Source organism: Neodiprion lecontei, chromosome 2 (genome assembly GCF_021901455.1).
Source record: "Neodiprion lecontei isolate iyNeoLeco1 chromosome 2, iyNeoLeco1.1, whole genome shotgun sequence".
In the NCBI taxonomy this organism is placed as follows: Eukaryota; Metazoa; Arthropoda; class Insecta; order Hymenoptera; family Diprionidae; genus Neodiprion; species Neodiprion lecontei.
Genome location: NC_060261.1, coordinates 37,152,798 through 37,175,016, shown reverse-complemented (window position 1 = coordinate 37,175,016; position 22,219 = coordinate 37,152,798). Strand labels below are relative to the sequence as shown.

Below are 22,219 nucleotides of genomic sequence, written 5' to 3'. Positions count from 1 at the left end.
TTTTTTAGGCAAGAACTTTTTTGTCTGCCAATTGATTCGAATAACGCTCTGCAAGCTCATTGTACCCTCAGACACCAGAGTACACGTCAAAAAGAGTGTAAGACCAACTGCAGCAAAGTCACGAAAGAAATTTTTGGTATTTTGCTTCTTACTTTCGATCACTTGCTCGCAGCGTATTCGGACTGCGTCCAATCGATTTCTCTACGCAAAATTACGTCGGTACAGTACACCAAAGAATTAGAATCTCAGCATCATTCAAAATCGGCCAAATTTGGTTAACACTTCAAAGGGGTTTATCCATATTGTTAAGTTCCTTGTTTTTATTATTACCATTATTACTGTGTCATACCTCATGTTTCATGTCTCATAACTCTTGTTAACAAAACATTGGGCCCGTCGCATGCTCTTTAAAGTGAATCGCATGTGGTTACAAGGTGATTAAAACTATTCCAGCTCAAAATAATGACTTGAGCTTAATTTTCAATCCTGTTTGTTACAATATTCATAATCCTTACACTGCTAAGACTTAAAAATGCTAAGAGATTGACGTTATTTGTACTTTAGTTATTAATTTAAAATAATTCATTTTAAAATCAATACTTACACTAATTCTTATGCTTCTTTGGTACACGAAGCTTTTTTACGTTACATCTTAATGGGTTTTTTGACCATTATTCGTCCATCTTGAAACAAACAAAGTTTTCCTAAATTTACAAAAAAAATTTCAAATCCGTTCTCCGGCTGATTAAAATATTATGCCTTCGAAGTCTTTCGTCCTTTTACTGACTGCTTGGCAGATGCACAGGATTCACATGTACATGATTTAGGTATGGCTAATTGCGTCGTTATAGTTTTTCCATCTTCACAAAAGAGTTCAACGATTAGTCCTTTGTATTCTTTCGGCGAACAGCAATGGCAGTTGCTTTCTTGTTGCAAGGTTACTGAAAACATCAGAAATCATTTAGCATATACTATGCTATTATTTTAACTTATACATAAGTAATTACACGCTTAGATTTTACAGACCAAACTAAGTATAGTGAATAACTTACAGGTATTGAAAAACGTTGACGAATCACAGTTGCCACGGCATTCGGTGAGACCTTCAATCGGACCGATATTTTGGCAAAGCCCATGCTTACCTCGACGCAACTTCAGAATTCCAGCAGTATCACTCAATGAAATATTTGCAGCAACGCAATCTTCTGTAGAAAAATTGAAAAATAAAAGTTTTTATATTGTCATCCATGAACGAATAAGAACACCAAGTTACAAAATGAGCAAACTTACGCTTTTTATTGAGTGCTGTTATATTACAACGGTTGCAGCAACCATCATTATAAACTGATTCTGGTGCACAATCTGCTACATCAGGACAAGTCTCCGAGGAACTGCTTATTACAAACTGAAACAACGTATATATTACTTCACACATGTATTACACGTATTTGAAAATCAACAGACGTTCTGATAGGTGTAGAACAGCGATTGGTATGAATTCATGCTATATCGTACCTGATCGCTTTCATGTCTGCACTCAAATATTGTACAATTGTCACTGGAACTCCAAATTGTATTAGGTTTATACAAGGTTTCCCCAACAATGCAGTAAGCTTGCTTACACTCTCCACAGCATTCGTCATGCTGTGGTTCTCGGTATTCCCAGCCCTGAAAAAATGAAAAATATCATGGAAACCTGTACAGGGGTTTTCTTTTGGGGCCAACTTTCTCATGGACTTTTCAGTGTCTTATGAAAACTTTTGATACTATATGCATATTGCTTACTACGTAATGAGGCAGCCCGAGCCCTATACCTCATGCGTCATAGGGACTCACATAAGTAAAAGTAAAAGAACAGAGGAATTCCCCTACTACGTGGACAAACAAGGTTTCAAATTACTGTTTTGTACCAGACTATTGACGCCTACTCTCAAGGAAGAGAAATGCTGGAAAGGTGCATTTAATGGGGAACGTTCTTTGCTTAATCAGGTCTCAGGAAACTCGGAAGTGACCACTGAACTTTATTATTGTGAACATCTTGCAGTTTTTGTTGTAACTTGCAAATCTGTATGTTTACATGTCACAGTACTGAAGAATACGGTAAAGTGCCGTGAATTACTTACCAGAGTACACTGTTTGTTGCAAGTTGTTCTTTCTCGTTTTTTAACAATTCCTTCCACAGTTGAAATACACATCTCAGTCAGGCAGACATCATTTGATGATATCCATTTTTCTCCTGGCTTGTGTACTGTGCCATTGTAACGGCAACCTGTTTTGATAAATTCTGAGCAACACTTGCCACTGACTGGACGAATCTCTATTTCAAATTCTTGTAATTCGGACGCATCAATTTGTTTACATGTTTCTGTGAAACCTTCAACCTGAAGCTACAAATTAGGAGAAACCCAATCAATATATGTGCAAAAAATTGGAGTAATATCGAATATATAAGAACTGGTGAAGGGAAAAAAGTTCGAATCATTGACTTACTGAACCATCGATTGCCAGGCAAGAATAGTTTGTACAATGATCATCAGACTGCCACTTTTCTCCAATATTCTTAACTTCTCCATTAACCACACAAGCAACAGGAACGCATTGTCCACAACACTTCACACCCTTATTTTCTTGTTCTCTATATTCGTAGCCTTTTTCACAATCAGTAACGCATTTGTTAAGTTTGAGTTGCTTTTGAACTCCATTCGTATTGTTAATGCATTCGATCGTTGCACAAGCATCTGCTGAGTTAGGCCGCCATACATCGCCAATCTATGCATTTGTAGAAATACGAAATTCATACTGAATATTGAATGGATTTTAATTTACTTATTATTTATATCAATGCTACGGAATTTAATACAACATTCTATTCCATTCAGTTAGTTTTGAATTTAGGAAAGAGAATCCTATTAACTAAAATATTACTTACGGAATATGTATCATTCTGGTCTTTGCATGCTATACGTTTGAAATTTGGACAACATTGGTTCTCGGGTTGCACTACTTCGAGCACAAAATCGTTTACATCTGGATGTATGTCAATAGATGTGCATTCAGTTGTAACACATTTTGACTTGTTTTCATCAGCTTCTTTTTCACATGTACATGTTGTACATGGACCATCTTGCCATTTTTCCCCAAGACGTTTTGGTGATACAATTTGAACAGTATCAGCATTGCCATAAAATTTAGGAGTGTATAAACAAATATCCTCTTGAAGTTCTACCAAATGAAAATAAGGTGAAAGTAATCAGAAATATGATAGAATTCTTATTAAGTAACCTAATTATAATTGACGTAACCTCACGACTTGGAGTATTTTGATCAACAAAGATTGTGTGAAAATCACTATTACATTACCAATAATGATCTGATTTTCATAAACGGAGCACAAATAAGCAACAAGTAAATTACAATATATGATATCACACTTCGACTAAGATTATTGTGCAGAAGAAATACAGAAATTAGCGGTATATTAAGCGCTAGTCTTCCTACACACTACTCCAATTGCATAACTTGCTGCATAATTGCAGCACATTTGTGTTTCGTTACTGCGATCATCTTATGATTGCAAAACGAACCACATATATGAAAGTAAAATTAACGAATTTGCATGAAATGTCAACCATTTTGTTATTTGGGCAAGATAAAGTAAAATACAGTACAGTTAACGTAAAATTGTTTTCAAATATTTCGTATGTAATGTGGACGTCAATACTCACTACATTCATACTTAGGGCAACACCTTCCTGTTTCTTCAACAGATTTAGCATTATGAAATGCTGGACATTTTGTAGGCAACGGACATGTTTCAGTTTTACAAACGAGAATTGGCCGTGGACAACAATCAGATGTGTTTGCCTCTACTTCAACCATTCCAGGTTCAATAACTCGTTCTTCTGATGTTAACAATTCACATTCTTCTGGTGGAATACATTCTAGAAATAAATACAAGTTTGTTAATTAACAAATTTTGAACGATTTCGTATGGTACAGGACCAAATATAATATACTCATTATTCATACCCAGAGATAATATACTCACCACAAACAAATTTCAAACATCCGTCTGATCCTGTAATCGATTTTGGAACTTGTCCATACCCACATGACGGTTTTTGCTGATCCACACAAGTTGGAGTCGTAGTGGTAACTGGAGCTACATTAAACATTCATCAAGATATTGAATAGGTGTAAAATGCATATAAAATTAAAAAAACGTCCATATATTACTAGAACCATGTAACATGCTTTGAAGTGGTATTATTTGCATAAAATTTATATTGCCTATTGTATTAACAAATGATACTCACTACAAAGATATTTACGACAACATTCATTCTCAGATTCAGAGATTTCAATCGGAGTGTGGCCTGCAGAACAAATATTTCCCAAAGCAGGACACTCCGTCTTTGAACAAGTAATTATCTTCTTCTCACAATGACATGTTGTACATTTATCGGGATGCCAGATTTCACCCTCTATATGTCCATCTCTATCGCAAACCAAACATTTGTTTTTCGAAATGCACGTTCCATTCATAAGAATATGATCTTCTGGGCAGAAACAACCTTCAATTGGGCCTGAGGGACACTTCACTTTCTGAACTGCTTCAACATCATTGCACGTTTCTTGGCAACTTGGACCACACGACTGATATGTAAAAGCTATAAAATGCAAAAATAACTGATACTACTCATAAAAGCAGAGTTAAACATTTCTTATTAATCACTCACTTTAAATGAGAAAGATTAAGATTCGAGAATTAATTCATGAAGAATCTTGAATTGTTGGATTCATAAAACAATTTAAAAGTATACTAACGTGAAGAGCATTTGTAAGGACAGACATCATCAGTCCTCCAATTCAGACATAATCCAGCTCGTAAGCAACTTCTTGCATACGCTTCCAAATCATTACAAATATCAATGCCGTCACACAAGCCCTGCTGACATGTAGCCAAATATGGTTCTGGATCGACTAATTCATGACATTGACCAAATAGTTTTTGATCTAAGAGCCTGTTGCATGGATTTACACTGGGTAATGGGATCAGACATTCTTTTTCTGGTTCAGAAGCGCATTTATCATTGTTAATGTCTAGTTCAGTTGGGACGTTTGTTGCAAGCCAACTATTGCCAAAATCATTTGCATCATTGACAAGCTAGAAGAAAATGTTACAATACCATTACATAAACTGTATTGTCAAAAAAGTTTCACCTATCAGATTCTTATATCTGTCACATTTATTACCGACTACTTGAATTGCAATATTTTAAAACGTACCTCGCCATCCATTTTTCTCATGTCGTCAGAAGAATCTGCATTACAATCTCCACAAAGGCCTTCCATAGCTCCGGCAAAAGTATGAGATGGTAATCTTACCGTGAATGCAAAATTATGTTGATAACTGGCTACTTCTAATTGAATTGCAGGAATGAGAAGTGAAACATCTCTCCCTGATGTTCCTTCAAGCATTACCCATTCAGTCTTATATGGGAACCTATCTATCAACTGCCCATCAACAAAGACTACTACCTAAAATAGAGCAAATAAATTCAGTTATCAAGTTTATGTTAAGATTTAAGTAATATGTTGTGTGTTGTACGTCGTTTGTTGGAGTTGAATTTAATGCTAACTTTAAATACCTCTTTCAATTGCTGTCCTCGTTTTACTTGTATGGAGTGATTTTTGTAGAGAACTATAATTGCTTTAGTACACACCCCTTCAGGGCATGCTGTATTAGTTACTAGAATCTAAAAAAGATTTTAAAAAATACGTAAGTAGTAAGAGAACAATTTATATATCTCATAGTCTTCAAAATGTGAAAAATGTTGTATGTTGTACTTGATAAGTATGTTCGCCTTTTCCACTTTTTATATCCTTGGCTATATCTCTGGATAAGATGTAGGTGCAGTTGCCATTGAAGGTGAAGTTTTTCCTATCAAAACTGACGAATTTTGAATTGCCAAATCCATCACAAAGACAGTCTCTACATTCAGTGGGCAAGATACACTCATCCCCTCTACGAACCGTTCCGTCTGGACAGAAGCAACCAGAGAAACAAATACCTGGCATGACAGGGCAAGGATCAGTTTCTTGTAGATTATTACATGTCGATTCGCATTTATACCTGTGAAAAGAAAAATATGTTATCCAGTAAATAAAGTGTTTGTCATACGTGACTATTCAAGATATTTTTGAGGAATGTATTAAATTTTTTAAAAGATTACTTGAAGCAGTCTTTATGAACAAACGGTGCTGGACAAAACACTGGACAATCATGCACTGCACGCCAAGAGGATAAGTCAATATTTGGGTCTGCAGCTTGGCACTCTGATACAAATGCAGTTAATTCACGGCATCGGCAATCGGCGTCTGACAAATTTCCGCGCAAGCAACTACACATAGTTTCCAAGCAACGAGATATGAACTTGTCCAAATTCACAACACTTGAGCATATTGAAAACGATCGCTGTTTGACGGTGTTGCACATGTCCCAAGCTTTTTGTTGAACATGTTGTGGGCAAACCTGTGAAATACATACACAAAATCGAATGATTTCAATAAAGAGTCGCAATTATATTATTGAAATAAGCTCTGTATAATTAGCATGGGAATACACTCTTAAATAATAATCACCTGTGGTTCACATTCGGGGGTATCATCTACAGCCCAGCTATTACCAAAATCTACTGTCTTTCTGGCTTGTTGACCATTTGGTAGTCGTTTGTCATTACTAATGTGGCCGTCGAAATATCCACAGAGCCCATCGACATGACCTGATAATTTAGTTGTCACACCAACTTTAGTGTTTGAGTTTATATCCCAGATTATCCAAAATCCATAACGATATGACACAAAGTGCAGGGCATCACCGACTCGCGTTATTTTGAATGCCTTGTTCTTATCTGAGAGGCGGTTCACTTGATGTGGTAAAAATGTGTAGTCATCAAAGTCAATATGCATGTCAGGATATAAGAATATCACGTGATTGTCAAATGTGATGGTAAGGACCTTTTCACAAAACATACCGATTTCATTACACTGTCTTACCACTGAAAAAAAAAATATAAACCTTGTGAATATCAAGTGTAAGTAACCGCAACAGTAATTTCAATACATGTCGTTGTTGTATTCAATAAAGTCTATAAAGTTAGGTGCAGCTTCCAGTAAACTTACATGTAATATACCAATTATTTTGATGCAAATCTCTTGCCAAAATATGATTACAGATATCATATTTGTATTCTAAGTTGTCAAAGGTGTTGAATGTTCTTCCAGTAACCTTACACACAGCTTCATTGGGAGGGGGAGGTTTACAGAGGTATCTAGGGCAGGCTTCTGGCCGAGCAAAGCTCATTTTTTCAAATATCAATCTGTAGTTTGGTGGACATTGCTCTTTAGGACATGATGTTACCACTGGTTCTTTTACACCCCACAGTGGAGGTGGAGGCTTTGCTGATATGCATGAAAACTGGGGACATTCGATTTCCGTTGGAGCCAGTGTGTCAGGTAATCTGTCAGAAATATTATCAATTTAATTTTATCACTTAAACGCCGGAAATCTATGACATTTTTTCAATGTTTCCCAGGGGTATAAAATTTTCATTTAAACGTCACAGAACTTGACAATGGATAGTTATTTATCTTCAACCATCCTAACTCAACATGTGTATAATTTATAAGCACATCAAAAAGTTTTACTTGAACTCGTCTGTAACAGATGAACCACCATTATACGGACTGCCTTTAACGCGGCCTTTGACCCCTCCTTTAATGCCACCTTTGGTACCTCCTTTAATACCACGGTTTAGAGCTGCTTTTAACATGCTATATGTTTCTGAATATCTTCTCTGTTTCAAAACTACTTTATAACCCGGAGGACAAGTCGGTTTCAGGCAATGATCTCGAGCAACTGTGACAGAGAAAAAATATTAAATAATTTGAAATGAAGACATGGATTTTTAGAAACGGGCAAGTCATATTACATGCATTAATGAAAATTGACACACTTGATGACTAACCTTCTGCGTAGCTCGAATTCATAATTTTTTCTGTAGTAATTGCCACAGATAATGTTGATGTTAGAGGTTCTGGTGTTTCAGACCAAATAACGCTTGTAGTTACCGGTGTCCCATGTTCGAGTATTTCAGTTTCTACTGTTGTAGATTCTTGATTTTGATAGACAGGTGTTGTAGATTTGTAGTATTGAGGTTCCAATGGTGTTGTGGATTTTATAATCGATGTAGCTGTGGTACAGTTCGTTTCATCGTCTGGACAATCCTCGATACCATCACACCAAGATGTTTCATTTATACAAATGTCGCTGGTTGGACATAGCCTAGTTCCATCTTGACATGGTTTGCAAATGCATGAACATAATTCAGTCAAGACTGGTTGTAAGCCAAATGTCTTGCAGGGTTCACATTCTTTTCTATGACAGGCTGATACACCACCAGGTGTACAAGTACATTGTTGGCAATCTTCCGTATCATAAATGGCTCCTACTGCATACCTGTAATTCCGATAATATAAAATGAGTATCAAATGACGAATATTAGATTGATTTCAGACTTGAAATTTTGATATCTCTAAAATAAGTAATCACAGAAGACTTTAGTTTAGGATAATAATTTAGGAAAAGTTTTTGGCCCAGGGCACATAGAAATTAATGATCAGTAGAATGCAGTTTCATTTCACTTGATTACTCACGTTATGTGTCCAACGACGCAAGGACATTCCTGTTTCATTACACAGGATTCACCATCCCACCAACCGAAATCGCAGTTGCAGTTTTCCTGTAATGGTTCAGAGATTCCATCGCAAACATTACAATATGATTGGAATATAGGATGTTCGATATCTCCGCGATGTGGAACTGCTACTGTGCTAGAGGATATTGTAGTAACAGCTGAAATCAAATGAGCAAATAAAGTGAAATGTTTTAATTTCACAGGTAATTTACTTACGGTATGGCAAATAGCATCCACGAATCTCAGCCTTTAGTCCAACATGCTCGTGCCAAGTGATTGGTTGAATTCTCAAATATCTCGCCTGAATTGGACGTTCAAAATAATTGATTCGTGTCGTTTTATCATCAAAATTGGCCAAGAATCTTTTCTCAGTGCCATCAGTAGTAGTTACAGGGTTCCACTGCCGCCCGTCGTGACTATATAATATCTTGTAGGTAATGGTCCAAATATTATTGTAGCCTTTAGTTTCTACTCCAGTTAAATTGCGTGGTTCGTAAAAGTCGAACTCAACATATTGATGAGGATTATCCTTCTTTGCACGCCATATGCCATCAGATGATAATCGAAGATTTGGTAACAATCTGTCATATGAAGAGGATGCAGCAATTTGTTGATCAGACATCGTACTGTCATCCAATCCCAACGGATCGTTACAGACTGAAATGAATTGTGTGGAAACATGGTTTATTTCTGTATTGATTGATGGTTACGAAGAATTCACATTCTGTTGAGGGCATAGATCAAATACTTACTGGATCTCATAACTGTCACTCTACGTTGATACGCGTCGGCAATTTCTACTGCATGCTGTCCTTTCCTTATACCGGATTTCTGTGTATCGTTACGGCCTATTAATGATCCCCAAGCTTCTTCACCTGCTTGGCATCCAATGAGTTCTACTTTGGCTGCAATGCCATTATGCCAAGTCTGTGGATTGATTCTAATAACCTTTGCCTCAACTGGGTAGTCGAACATTTGTGCAACTGGCTCATTTTCATCAACAGGTCCAATGAATATTTGATCTGTCCCATCTTTGTCCATAATATATGAAAACTTTACACCATCTTCGGAATACAAAACTTTGTAACTCGTCACAAATTTTTTATCTAATGGACTTCCTTGCAGAATGACACCGTAAATCGGTTCTGGTTCCAGAAGCTTTATACCCAACCTGCAACAGATTTTAGAAATAATAACTGGTTGCAAGTGGACAGTTCCAAAGAGAAATTGTTTTCCTATACCTTAGTATTTAAAATGGAATGGGACTTATACAAAAGAAAGTTGTAAGAGTTAGGCTTACATTATAATTTAATAACATACCATTGTTCTTTATCCGTAGTTGCTGGTACCCAACCACTACTAGGTATTTCATTATCTAAGAATGCGTGTTCTACAGAAACCTTAGGATGTAACTCACTGCTTGCATCTAAAGTAATGCTACCTGGTTCAGAATTCATCATTAATAAAATGTAATTATCTAGAGCACATTCTTCAAGCATTGGCATCTCACTGGTTACAATGAAAGTGTAATCTGGGATTGAATGAGTTGTTGCAGTTGAGGTACTGAAATGGAAGAACAGTAGGTATAGGTTCAAAACAGACCAGTTGTCAAAATATTCTCAAATGTGAGACGAAGCAAAAGTGAACAATTACCTGGTAGAAACAGGTTGTCCAACTATAACTGTGCTTGGTTTTTGAGTAAGGAGAATCATTCGTGCAGCATCATCAGTTAGATTATCACATCCAATGATTTCAAACCTCACTGCAATACCATTATGCCAGGTTTGTGGAACAATTTTAATTTTTTGAGCTACCAATGGCTCATCAAATACCGCTCGATTTGTGGTGTTGTTATCCCAAGGTCCATGGAATGTCTTTGGTAGTTCAGACCCTAATGTAGTAACTGGCTCATACAGTTCATCATTTGAATCAGGAGAATAATACACATTATACGTTTCAACATAATTATCAGTTGATGGACTGCCTTGCAAAACTACACCATAAACTGTTTTCGGTTGGCCTAGGTCCACAGAAATCCACTGTTTCTTATCCATCTTTGCCGGTATCCAGCTTCCTATTTAGAAAATGTTAATTCAATTACCGTAATCATGATTTAAAATAGAAATAGAAGGATTTTTACGGTGAACCCTTAACAAAATATATACACATGGTTTACTGCTAAAAGGAGAAGTATTACCTGCGGAACCTTTTGACGGTTCATTATTCAATCTGGCATTTGGTGCTTTAGATAAATGAGTGGAATAACTGCTCGCTTCAAATGCTTGATCTGACAGGGGCTCTTCTTCTCCATTTATTAAGTAAATATAATCAGATTCTTTGCACCGTTCTGTTTTTTCCGCAATTATGGAGACTTCAGTCTGTGTAGTTGTTACTGTTATTGATGTTGTTGGTGATGGACTAGTTGTACATGCAGAATAGTCACAGGTGTAAACGTTTCTTAGGCATAGACACAATTCACATTCAGATTCTTTTACAGGGAATCCTGGTTTGATGGCTTTATTATCGTGTGTTTTGCATGTACAGTCACGAATGTCAACACAAGTATGAAAGTCTCTGTAAAGCCTATGCGACGCACATTCTATTCTATCGGCGGGCACACATCCTATGAATTGAAAAGTTATGAAACAATAATAAGTTAGAAATTTGAGAAGCCCATAAATGCTGCTCATATGAAACTCAGGTTTTTTTCACAACATGTTATTAGCTTAATGGTAGCAGTTCTACGAATGAGATTGCTATGACACCTTTACTAAAGCATTTCACTCTATTATATTTTTAACTAAACTGATAATACAACTATAGAGACACATGAGACAAAATGAGCTTTTCAGCAGGTGACTGCCCAAACATGCGTTACAAAAATCAAGTTCAACTATTCTTAAATTTCCCATCAATTGGTCTTGTGAAAAAGTTCGCAATATATTACAGGAAGTTACCTGGAACACAATCGGTACTTTCATTGCATACACCAGTCTTCACTAGCATGTATTTGTAGTACTGACAGGCTCGGCTACATTGTACTGCACATTCACTCCAAACTTCGCCATCCTTACATTGGGCTAAAAAACAGCGACAGGTAATTTTTTTACGACAAATATTGCATCGAGTGATGGAAAAGTGTCCTGTTGATTAACAACAAATAATTTTCAACCTGCAGTGGGTCTTATACCCATTGTTGGTGGTACTATAGTTGTCGTGGTCTCAATAGCACATTCTGGTTTCTGTAAAATCACAACTGACGGCCAGTCACAAACTTGACTTATTGGGTTATAGAGTGTGCCTGGGCCGCACCATTTTTCAACCAACTCAGGTCCATCTGACCCAGGTGCACATTGGAAAAATGCACGACAATCCCTTGGATGTGCTTGATAAGGCTTTGCCAGGTCACAAGGTAAATATTTGGTGATATTTGTACTTTCGTATGTTGTTGTCTCTGCCATAGTTTTAAAATGGTTATAGAACGAACACGACTTAAACAAAATATGTTTTAGATCTGATGGAATGAAACTTCTTGAAACTTACGGGGTGTAGTTTCTGTGGTTCCAGTAGTGTGAGTACACTGACAAAGGACGCTTATTTCAAAATCTATACACGGTTTTTGATCAGGTAGCGCTTGACAATAAAGGCCTCGTTCCAAACTACACTCTACATTGTCAAGTCCACTTTCTTTTGGTGTAATATGATTCTGTACGGATCGACATTTAATGTCAACCATTTGATCTTTTGTACAAACTGCCGATCCTTTGATACCAAGCTAAAACAGAAAATGAAAATAAGAGTTAAAATAACGATATACTTTCCTTACTTACTCAAATGATATCAGAACAGAAACTCACTAGGTCTAAAGTTGAAGGCAGTGGCTCAACATCAGACACTTTCTTTCCTTTAACAGGCAAATCTCTATTTATCCAAGTAGTCCACCCAGAAATACACTCATGTTTCTCTTCCATGGGAATAGTTGGAATAGATTCAGGAGTAGTTGGACAAGGTTGCCCTTGACAGGTTTTCTTTGAACGGCTACAGTAACAACTGTGACAATCATCACTCTCTATTTGGTCTCCTTCATAATATGTTACCTATGAAAGAAATTAAATTTAAATATTTTCAGGCATAAGTTCGTCATGATACAATTTGGACAAAGTGTACTGAATTCCTGGCCACTAAAAGAATTCATTGCAGGCACTTCTAAAATTAAATTTGGCTATAATTCCTACATCAATTTTGAACGTGGAAAATTTATTACCCCATCGGCGACCATGCATACAGGTTTGCAAGATGCCTTTGGAACGCACTCACTGTAACTAGAATTTTGATATATTTTTCCTTCCGGGCATGGCTTGGGCAAACATCCTTCTACACATGAATCCAGAGAACACAAATGTGAATTATCTCCCAGAATAAATATATTATCGCACGTTTCACGAGGACAAGTTGAGACACATGGAGAATAGGTACTACAATCTTCATCGCACTGCATCGGACAAAGTTTTTGGGTACGCCACTTGACTGGTACACCTCTCACATTACATTCTTGAGCATACGCAGCCAGCGCTGTACACAAGCATTCACAATCCCCACCTATGAATACAAACAAATTAAAGTATTTAAACAAATACAAGTAAAAAAAAAGCTCTGAAAATCTGTTATCCAGATACATGTTTTTTTTTTTAATTACTCACCTACATCACAGCCGCATGTGTCGAAGATACACCTTTCCAAGTAGGGTTCCACTTCTACTTCTGAATGACAGTCTTGGAATACTGCAGATTTGAGTATGTTACATTTCTGAGTAGCCCAGACCCTGCGATCTGGATTAGATGCACAAGTATCTGCGATTTCAATGGATTCTGGACAATGACTTTGTTTCTTCCATGAATCTCCAAAAAGAGTAGCAGATACCTCGGATACACCATCAGACGGAGTTTTAAAATCATCCTCTGCGTTGTTGTTATAATCGCCACAGAGACCTTTTGTACGACTTCTCCATTTCGGGTTTAATCTTAGGTAAACTCTTGTCCCTAAAAAATAGATAAATGTAGAGAATTGAATTTGAGTCAACTTCTGAGCAATATTAAAAGAAAATTTAAATATTTAAAATTATTTAAACTTATCTACCTTCGTCCCACTGTAATACCAAACCCAAATCAGGTACGTCGAGGAATATAAATAATCCAGCTCGTCGAATTGCAATCCTTTTATAACTTTCTTTTGGTAGTTCTTTACCCTTCGTTAAAGTGACAGTTTCCTGATCTACTCCAGTGCCAACTAGTAAGCTGATTGATTTGGAACACGTAACACCGGTTGTTCCACATGGGACATTTAGTGTGGAAATCTCAAAAGCCTCTTCTGGACTCAAACTTCCTTTAGATAAAACATAATCGCAAACACCCTGAAACTCGTAAGCTTTCCCATCAAATGTTGTGTAATGTGAATCTCCCCATGCTGAGCAAACACCTGTAAGAAAACGAAATGAAATAAATTGTGTAGAAAATTGTAATCATTTATTTAATCTTTTTTCGAGTCAACATAACTGCATTAAAAATAGTTTGCTGTATGATCAATTACCATCGCATATTCTATCGGTACATTTCCATTTGCCATTGTTACATGTGCATGTGTTACATTCTTCTTGCATAGAGGAGCCTTCTTTGTAACTATTCCCGCCATGATAACATGGACACTCTGTTTCTTTGACACATTTACCACTTGGTACATCCAAAACGTGATTTTTCTTGCAAATACAACCTGGTTTACAAATCGATTGGCTTTCGGAAACAGGATTACGCATATTTCGACAAGTTTTTGGCTCAATTGGCATGCAAGTTGAGAGTTCTTGGTTTGCAGCTGTACTACATATTGATTTTAAATCAGCCGCAGCAGGGTAATTACGTATTTCATCCAGACTAGCAGGATTACAGCTCCAAATACCTCCTGCCACAATTTAATCAGATACATATAATTCGTCGCATAGTTTATCATGGTGATATATAAATATGATAAAAAGCCATCAGAAAGACTACTAGCTTTGAGAAAATCAGTATTACGTTTATCACTACAATTCAAAATATTATTTGACTTGAAATTCCAAGAGTACCTGCACATGTGCACAGCTCCTGGCTCTTTGTTCCAGGTCGAACTTCACGATAACCAGCTTTAAACTCTAAACCTGCGTGTTGACATGGACATTGGCCTATAGGTACGCATTCATTCTTCTCGTCGAGTGTTTGACCTTCAGGGCAGTTGCAACCTTCAACGCAATCTTGTTTACAGTATGGATTAAATGATATGTCACTGCAGGACCTGCAAGATTTATTGAAGTTCTAGAGTACTAATTCATACAAAATTTTGTACTTCTTCATGAAAGTATTTCAATTTTTACCTCGTACAACTGTTGCCACAAACTTGGTAAGTTTGTCCTGCATGGCAATGAATTTTACATTGATCAATATCCTGCCGCCATGATAACCTTAAGCCCTCATGTGCACATTCTTTAGCATATGCTGCTAATATTGGACAAAGACATAAGCTAATATCGATTTCACAAGCACACATATCATACAAACAGTCTTTGTAGTATGGTTCTGGATCAACGTGCCAATGACAGTCTGAAAAATAATATATCGGATTATTTCAAATGCCTGAAAGTAAAGAAAATGTAGAAAATGGATCATCAATTTTCAAGAGGATATGAAAGCTATAAAAATACGTGCCAGAAAATAACTGTGACTTTAATCTGGTGCAGTACTTTTCAGCTTGAATTTTTTTTTGAGGGTTTGCATCACAAGGATGATTTGGCTCTTTAATAGTATCTGGACACAACTCCGTTGTTTTCCACTTATTAGCAAAAGGAACTACAGACTGTTCAATGTCACCATCAGGTGTGACAAAATCATCTTTCTGGTTCAATGTAAATGTTCCACACAGGCCTTCTGTCTTGCCTAAAAGCATCAATCGAAAGATAAAGATGTGAAATTGGTACGAATATCCTTGATACAATTAAAAAATTATAACAGCAATTAAATAAATCATACAGCATTGTCAAGTTCAATGAGTAAATATTGTAAAGCAATATACCATGGAATTCAGGTGGTGCGTTAACGTATACACGAGATATTCCATCCCACCATACGTCTATGCCATTCGACAGCTCGGCGATCAGAAAAATGCTGCTGGCTACTCGAAGTTTTATTCCTCCCAATGTGACAGGTAAGTTTGTTACTTCCTCACCATTAACCGACAATTGACGATTTTGTTTTAGTTTGATTGTAACATCTTTTACTTGAATTATTACAGTTTTAGTGCACGATGGAGCCTCAGATGACAATGATGACGTGTAACCCATATTCTATTAAATTACAAATATTACACATTACGAATATTGATTGTACTATCAAAAGAAGCATGAAAAAAATGATGGTGCAATATTACATTTTGAAAATGAAGGCCATATATATTATCGCAAACATATGAAAGACTATGTACTGAAAATATATGTAAGAAGCTTGGAATATGAAATAATGAGAGGAAACCATTTCCAACAATAAATAATTTATATTCACCTCAGACAGAGCGCCAGGACAAGCAACGTTTTCTCCTTGGATACTGTAATTGTCACCTTTCAGTAAATAATAGGTACACTTCCCCATGAAGTCGTAGTGTTTGCCATCAAAAGTTATATAATGTGGATCCCCAATGGCTGCGCATCGTGCACTGCATTTCGTCTGGGTACAAATCCACTTTCCAGATGAACAGGTACAAGTATTACAACCTTTCTTTACAACACCACCTGGTTGAAACACCTTGCCACGTAATTTACAAGGGCATTCTTCAGGCGAAATACACTGTCCATGGTGTAAGACAGCACCTTCTGGACAGAAACAACCTTCTTCGCAAGCAATTCCTCGTTCATTCTTCACTTCACTAGCAACACCACAAGATGCCTGTGTCTTTGGACCGCAAGACATATAAATTCGACCTCCCGTGCATTTCATAGCTATTCCAGGGAAATCAAAATTGGTGAAAATGGTATAATTATTCATGAAAGAACGTGACATAATACGGAAGTTGGTTTTGTAATATTTTCAGTACAGATTACTCACGACAAGTATTGTTGTCCCTCCAGCCCAACATTGTAATGAGATTTTTGTGTGCACATTGTCTGATGTAAACATTCATTGTGTCACATGCACATTTTTTCTTGTCTTCATATTTGCAAGCGCAGTAATCCCATCTACAAGTGGATTGCAAAATACTCAAATCAATCACCCTAGCACAAACTTCAAACCTGTGATCAGATAGCAGTTTTGAACAGAATTCTGAAGCTTCGTTGTTTAACTCATTTTTGTTCAGACAGGAATGTTGTATATTGGGGTATTCGTCACAAGTTTCTGAAAAAAAAATTTTATTTGTAAATAATTTATACCTGAAAGTTTTTAAAGAATAAAATTACTGTATCATAATGTAAATTTTTTTCTGAAGTGATTAACGTACCACCAAGGTTTTGTGATTGCCAACTGCTGGCTAAAGTGGCAATACTTTTAGGATGACTTCCATCTTTGGCTGTCAAATCATCATTCGTATCTCCATCAATGTTACCACATAAACCCACCGTGTTATTCCAAAGACTCTCGGTCACTTTCACCTCAACCAATAGAGCACCATCCCATTTTACGGTAGTACCAATCGAATCCAATGTTACAATCATAAACTGTGCAGACATTTCTACACGCAAACCTGACAGTTGAGCTGGTATAGTCAAGGCCTATGACGATAATATAGAAAAAGAATATTAAAAATAAACCTGAGGTAAAATAAGGGTACTGGTTTTTCAGATCAATGGGAGCAAACCCGTCTATATAGTTAAAGTAACAAAAGAAATAGTGTGCAAAGGAAAATAGATCAACCTTTTTGATGGTCCTGAATTCCAGTATTCCTTCTTCGTTTTGCGAAAGAGTATACTCCTTTCCATAAATAAATATCTTGACAATTCTGAAGCATGCTTCACCATTTCTACATCCAGGACTATTTGTTGTTGTAATGGCAAATAAATTGTTTTGTGCGTCCCGGACTAATGTATGGGTACATTCACTTTCAAAGCTGAATATTTTTCCGTCAAAAGTTTTGTAATGCACTCCTCCCCATGTAAAGCAGACTCCAGGTTCAGGGCGTTTCTGCTCAACAATAACAATTTCTTTTGCATTCTCTCCAAATACGCTGTTTAAATTCTGACCAGTGTTTTTTGTTTCGATGATGTGATACTGATCTTTTCGGTTCTGCTGTTAGGAAGGATTCAAATTTTCATATGACGTATTACGATTTCGTAATATTACAATGATATGAAGTAATACAAACGAATAAGGCTTAATTGCCAATATAGCTAGGTACGAGACTGAGAAGTACAAAAATACTCTTGAAAAAAAAAATAGTTGAATCTAAAAGAAATGCTGTATACATAATTTTCTAAATTATATCAATTGCTTACTTGATTCAACTCGACGTTGTTGTAGGTGCCTAATTCATCGACTGCATTCCACCTGAATTCAGATCCATTTCGATTCTTGCTACCCGAAATCGCTCCAAACATATCTTGCGTTGACCATGCAGATTGATTGCTGGTTTGGAAGAATGAATTCCGAGAATTACCGAGGGGTATAATTATCATATTGTTTGCATATTTGCATTGTGGAATCGGTTGTGGTTTATAAATCCCTTCGCTGTAAAGACAAGTATAAACCGCTGCTGGTGAAGATTCGAATTCTATTCCATCAGGACAGTTCAAGGTACAAGAAAAATGAAGTGCATCGCCAGAACAATTGTAGCCGCCATTGAAACCCAGTTTTCCAATGTTGCATGCATCCATAGCTAAAAATGATATTCTTATAAGCACAGTTGGAATCAGAGTTACATCAATTTCGTTGTTCAAATTTTTGACCAATATTCTCAACAGGTTTTAACTATTAATTTGAAACTAAGGAGAAAAGAAAAACCATACAATATTTCAACTTACAGTATTGACACTGTGGGCCTCGAAATTGTTCCAAGCATTGACACTGATTAAGACTGAGACAATTACCACCATTTTGGCATGGTGGAGAACAAACAGCTAAAAAAACATTAATTATTCAATAAAAAGTTCAAATCATTCTAAATTTTACTATAATGTAACATTATTTATAATTTAATACATCATATGCACCACTCCTAAATTAGTAAGGTCGTTAATATTCACCTTCACAATCTGGTACGGAGACCCAATCAGTTCTGGTTGGTAACCAATTTCCATCTTTACAAATAAGATTTGTGATACCTGAACCATCTGGAAATGCATGATTTGGCACACATGTTATAGTACACGATCTGAAATACGATACCAAAACGAATCAAAATACATATAGTAGGTAATTTTGTACTAATATCACATAAATATGGGGCGGTTCAAGTATTAACTAAGGCTAAAACAGGGGTAGACCATTCAGAGAAACATTATCAAATGTTACCCTGTAATGAAAGAATGTAAAATTCGAAAATTTGGTGATTTCGAAAAATCAACGACGGAGCCAGGAATCGAATCTGGCGTCTAGAGATGCTTTACCGGAGACTTACTCCACTAGACCACCGAGCCGCCCTGACTCTGTTGTCGTTAATTTCTCTCATCACCAGTGAGTTTCGAATTTTGTTTTCATGTGCCCGGGTATGTATATGTTAAGAAATTTTCGTCTCTTCAAGCACCAGTAAGAATGTAATGTGTAGGTGAAATGTTTACATCTGAAATTCTTGCTTCTTGATGGGAAGCCACGTAAGACAAGCAAAGCCATCTAATGAATGATATGCGGATGTGCAAATCATTTTTTTACGAGAAGAATATTGTTGAAAGAATGTAAAATTCGAAAATTTGGTGATTTCGAGAAATCAACGACGGAGCCAGGAATCGAACCTGGCGTCTAGAGAAACCTGTAATAGTAGGTATTCCAGGCAAGCGTTAGATACCATAGGAAATTTGAAGTGCGTGCTCAAAGCCAACATGCCACCTACTTGAGAATAAAAAAAAATTTTCTTTAAAAGGGGGTGTTAATAATGCATGAATTATTCAATACTAATCTTAAGAAATGTAATGTTTATTGCACGCATTTAAGAAAGACGACAATATGTAATGTAGTAATACTCAATAAATGATGAATTCACGTTTTACGGAACATGTTAATATGTATTAATAATTAATAATGATTAATATTTGATAAAGTTCGAATAAATTGATTAGGATGTGACTTTAAATGGCATTTCTGTTATTTCCAGGTGAAGCACCGACATTCCGATAAACTTTTGAAACAGCGTTAGTTAACGTTACAAAACAGTAGTGGGCAAAACACGCAAACGTTATCAATCGTTATCACTATGGATGAAATGCAAAAGTTTTCAAAACTACGTTAGGTAATACTTGAATGGCCCCTATTATACTTTTAAGAATGTTGGAATTGCTCATGACAGGAAGTTTTCTGTGGTTATATACTGACGCAGCAAGTAGTGTAAATGCTCTGATTCAGGATGTGGTTTAAACTTGTTTACAGTGGTAGAACTATTAAATCTCAAAGTATGTGGTTGTGTGTGATTAACGCTTAGAAATTATGGTAATTGAAGGCTTATTAAATTATATTGTGGTTTGGATCCTAAAGTCATTTTAGATACGCAACAAAGTATTAAGAGCTATTTCGCAGCACAATGATTATTTATTCTTTTTTTTAAGTACTTACTTTGAACTGCACTTTATCATTGAATTCAATGGCGGACGAGGCAGATTATAACATGGTGTGTCTTTAAACTGGCATTGTGCCCCAGAATAATTATCTGGACAGTCACATTGATTTGGTGCAACGCAAATACCATTGTTTTGGCACTCGGGTAGACATTTGGCTGGAAGAGAAAACATAATAGCTTATTTAAAGAATGATGATATTTATGTGAAAATGGATTGCAATCAGAAAAACCTATAAGGCTGGAATACTTCGAAGGATTGTGCTTATTATTGAGAATCAAATGTAAGAAAATCAAGCTTACGTGTACAACTGGAAATACTGTCCCATTCTATATCGTTGGCCATCCATTGACTTTCTCGGCAGGTGATAAACACTCGCCTTTTACCATTTGGAAACGTGTAGCCTGGGTTACATGATGCCCAATTCCCGCTACTAAAATAAACGATTTACATGTTACAATATTTTTAGTGACAAGTTTTATAATCAATGTCTTACTTGTATAGGGAATATTCCAGTAATCCATTCATAAGATAGGCAGGTAGAGGACTGCATTCAGCTTTGGCTCCATTCTTAGCTGTTACTCTGCCACTCTTCTCACGACCCAAATAGGTAGTAGATTTTTGAGATATTTTTCGGAAACGGCCTCCTCTGAAAGTATTATATAGTGGGTCATCAGTTATTTTTACTATGCTTTGATATTATTATTACAACACATATGCCAATTTTTCAAAATTCATCGTGAGTATTCTCAAAATAATTCAAATTTCGTTTGAGAATAAGTTCATTTTTTCAGATGTGAAACATTCATAAAGACTTACAGAGAATTTTAACCAATTCTAAGAGAAATATTTATCACGTCGTAATAGAAGTACATATCAGAGTCTCAGAATTTATGCAAGTTCAGTGTCTAAGTTTTTCTTTTATCTTCTGAAACTTACCAGGGAATATCTAACAGTTATACTAATACTAAGTTATAATACTAAGTTATAATAATTTCCATAGAATCTTAGTTCACTTATAGGAACATTTTTCATCTTTTTCCCGTCATAGCAGGTGCAACTGTATTAATAATGTGCAATGCTGAGTTTTCGCTTTCGGTTAAAATATATTTCCCAATTAAATAACTACTGACAGTGATTTGATGCTAAAAAATAGAACCAGAAAAATAAATTTCTACTAGTTGTAAAATTGGGTCCGAATATTAAAGTAACGAACGTTTTAACGCGACAACTAGTAGCTACAGGTGAAAAACTTAGAAAAGTCTACTTACTTTACTCTTGGGCGACCTTGTACACTGTGTGAATGGGAGGATCCAGAAGAGTAGCCACTGTCTGCTAAACTGTTGCAAAAACAGAATAGGAAGAGTGCAAAAATTAATAACTGTGTCATCAAACTGGCGTAAGTTTCTATATGCAAGTTTATTCTAACAATCGGAGATAATGTCAAACTAGAAAAGATATAATAACATCATACTAACGGTTCTTCATCCGCAACATCCGCACTGGCAGGGTTTAAGTCTTCATCTGCCAAAACTATGCCTATTATAGACAACGTAATAACGATGAGACATAATCTCACCGAAAACATTATATTATGTTATTTTCACAAGTATTTTTATCATTCAGAAGATATGCTCTTCTCTAAGTAACACAAGTCAACACCCATACGAGCCCTACTCCATTCTCACAA

The 22,219-nt window shown here is 36.2% G+C and overlaps 1 protein-coding gene and 1 long non-coding RNA gene across 6 annotated transcripts; one reads left to right on the top strand and one right to left on the bottom strand.

Moving 5' to 3' along the window:
• Positions 1–305: 305 nt before the first annotated feature.
• Positions 306–22,146, bottom strand: LOC107218080 (hemocytin). 4 transcript variants are annotated; one of them, XM_015655829.2, is made up of 49 exons: positions 22,008–22,146; positions 21,801–21,869; positions 21,026–21,178; positions 20,832–20,962; positions 20,528–20,687; positions 19,009–19,136; positions 18,787–18,882; positions 18,262–18,641; positions 17,684–18,055; positions 17,271–17,541; positions 16,880–17,167; positions 16,340–16,773; positions 15,855–16,125; positions 15,491–15,718; positions 15,160–15,385; positions 14,875–15,080; positions 14,346–14,711; positions 13,896–14,234; positions 13,460–13,798; positions 13,024–13,358; positions 12,617–12,856; positions 12,303–12,534; positions 11,932–12,213; positions 11,717–11,839; positions 10,957–11,382; positions 10,413–10,833; positions 10,080–10,322; positions 9,512–9,930; positions 8,976–9,416; positions 8,719–8,917; positions 8,031–8,521; positions 7,711–7,921; positions 7,186–7,523; positions 6,646–7,061; positions 6,237–6,535; positions 5,851–6,136; positions 5,652–5,759; positions 5,290–5,541; positions 4,828–5,167; positions 4,317–4,670; positions 4,049–4,162; positions 3,726–3,941; positions 2,930–3,222; positions 2,491–2,769; positions 2,124–2,387; positions 1,516–1,668; positions 1,291–1,405; positions 1,053–1,205; positions 306–941 (listed from the first exon to the last, which is right to left on the bottom strand). In XM_015655829.2, exons 1-49 carry the CDS (start codon positions 22,115–22,117, stop codon positions 754–756), a joined length of 12,798 nt encoding a protein of 4,265 aa, XP_015511315.2. In that variant the 5' UTR covers positions 22,118–22,146; the 3' UTR covers positions 306–753. The 4 variants fall into 4 exon arrangements, with proteins under 4 accessions (XP_015511315.2, XP_046587305.1, XP_046587306.1 ...); XM_046731349.1 differs by having other exon boundaries at positions 17,684–18,052; XM_046731350.1 differs by having other exon boundaries at positions 17,684–17,950.
• Positions 15,063–16,343, top strand: LOC124292881. Of its 2 annotated transcripts, none has more exons than XR_006902830.1 (4): positions 15,063–15,185; positions 15,275–15,755; positions 15,867–15,986; positions 16,074–16,343. It is a non-coding gene; the product is annotated as an uncharacterized LOC124292881 (long non-coding RNA). The 2 variants fall into 2 exon arrangements; XR_006902831.1 differs by having other exon boundaries at positions 15,076–15,185; positions 15,551–15,755.
• Positions 22,147–22,219: the final 73 nt, after the last annotated feature.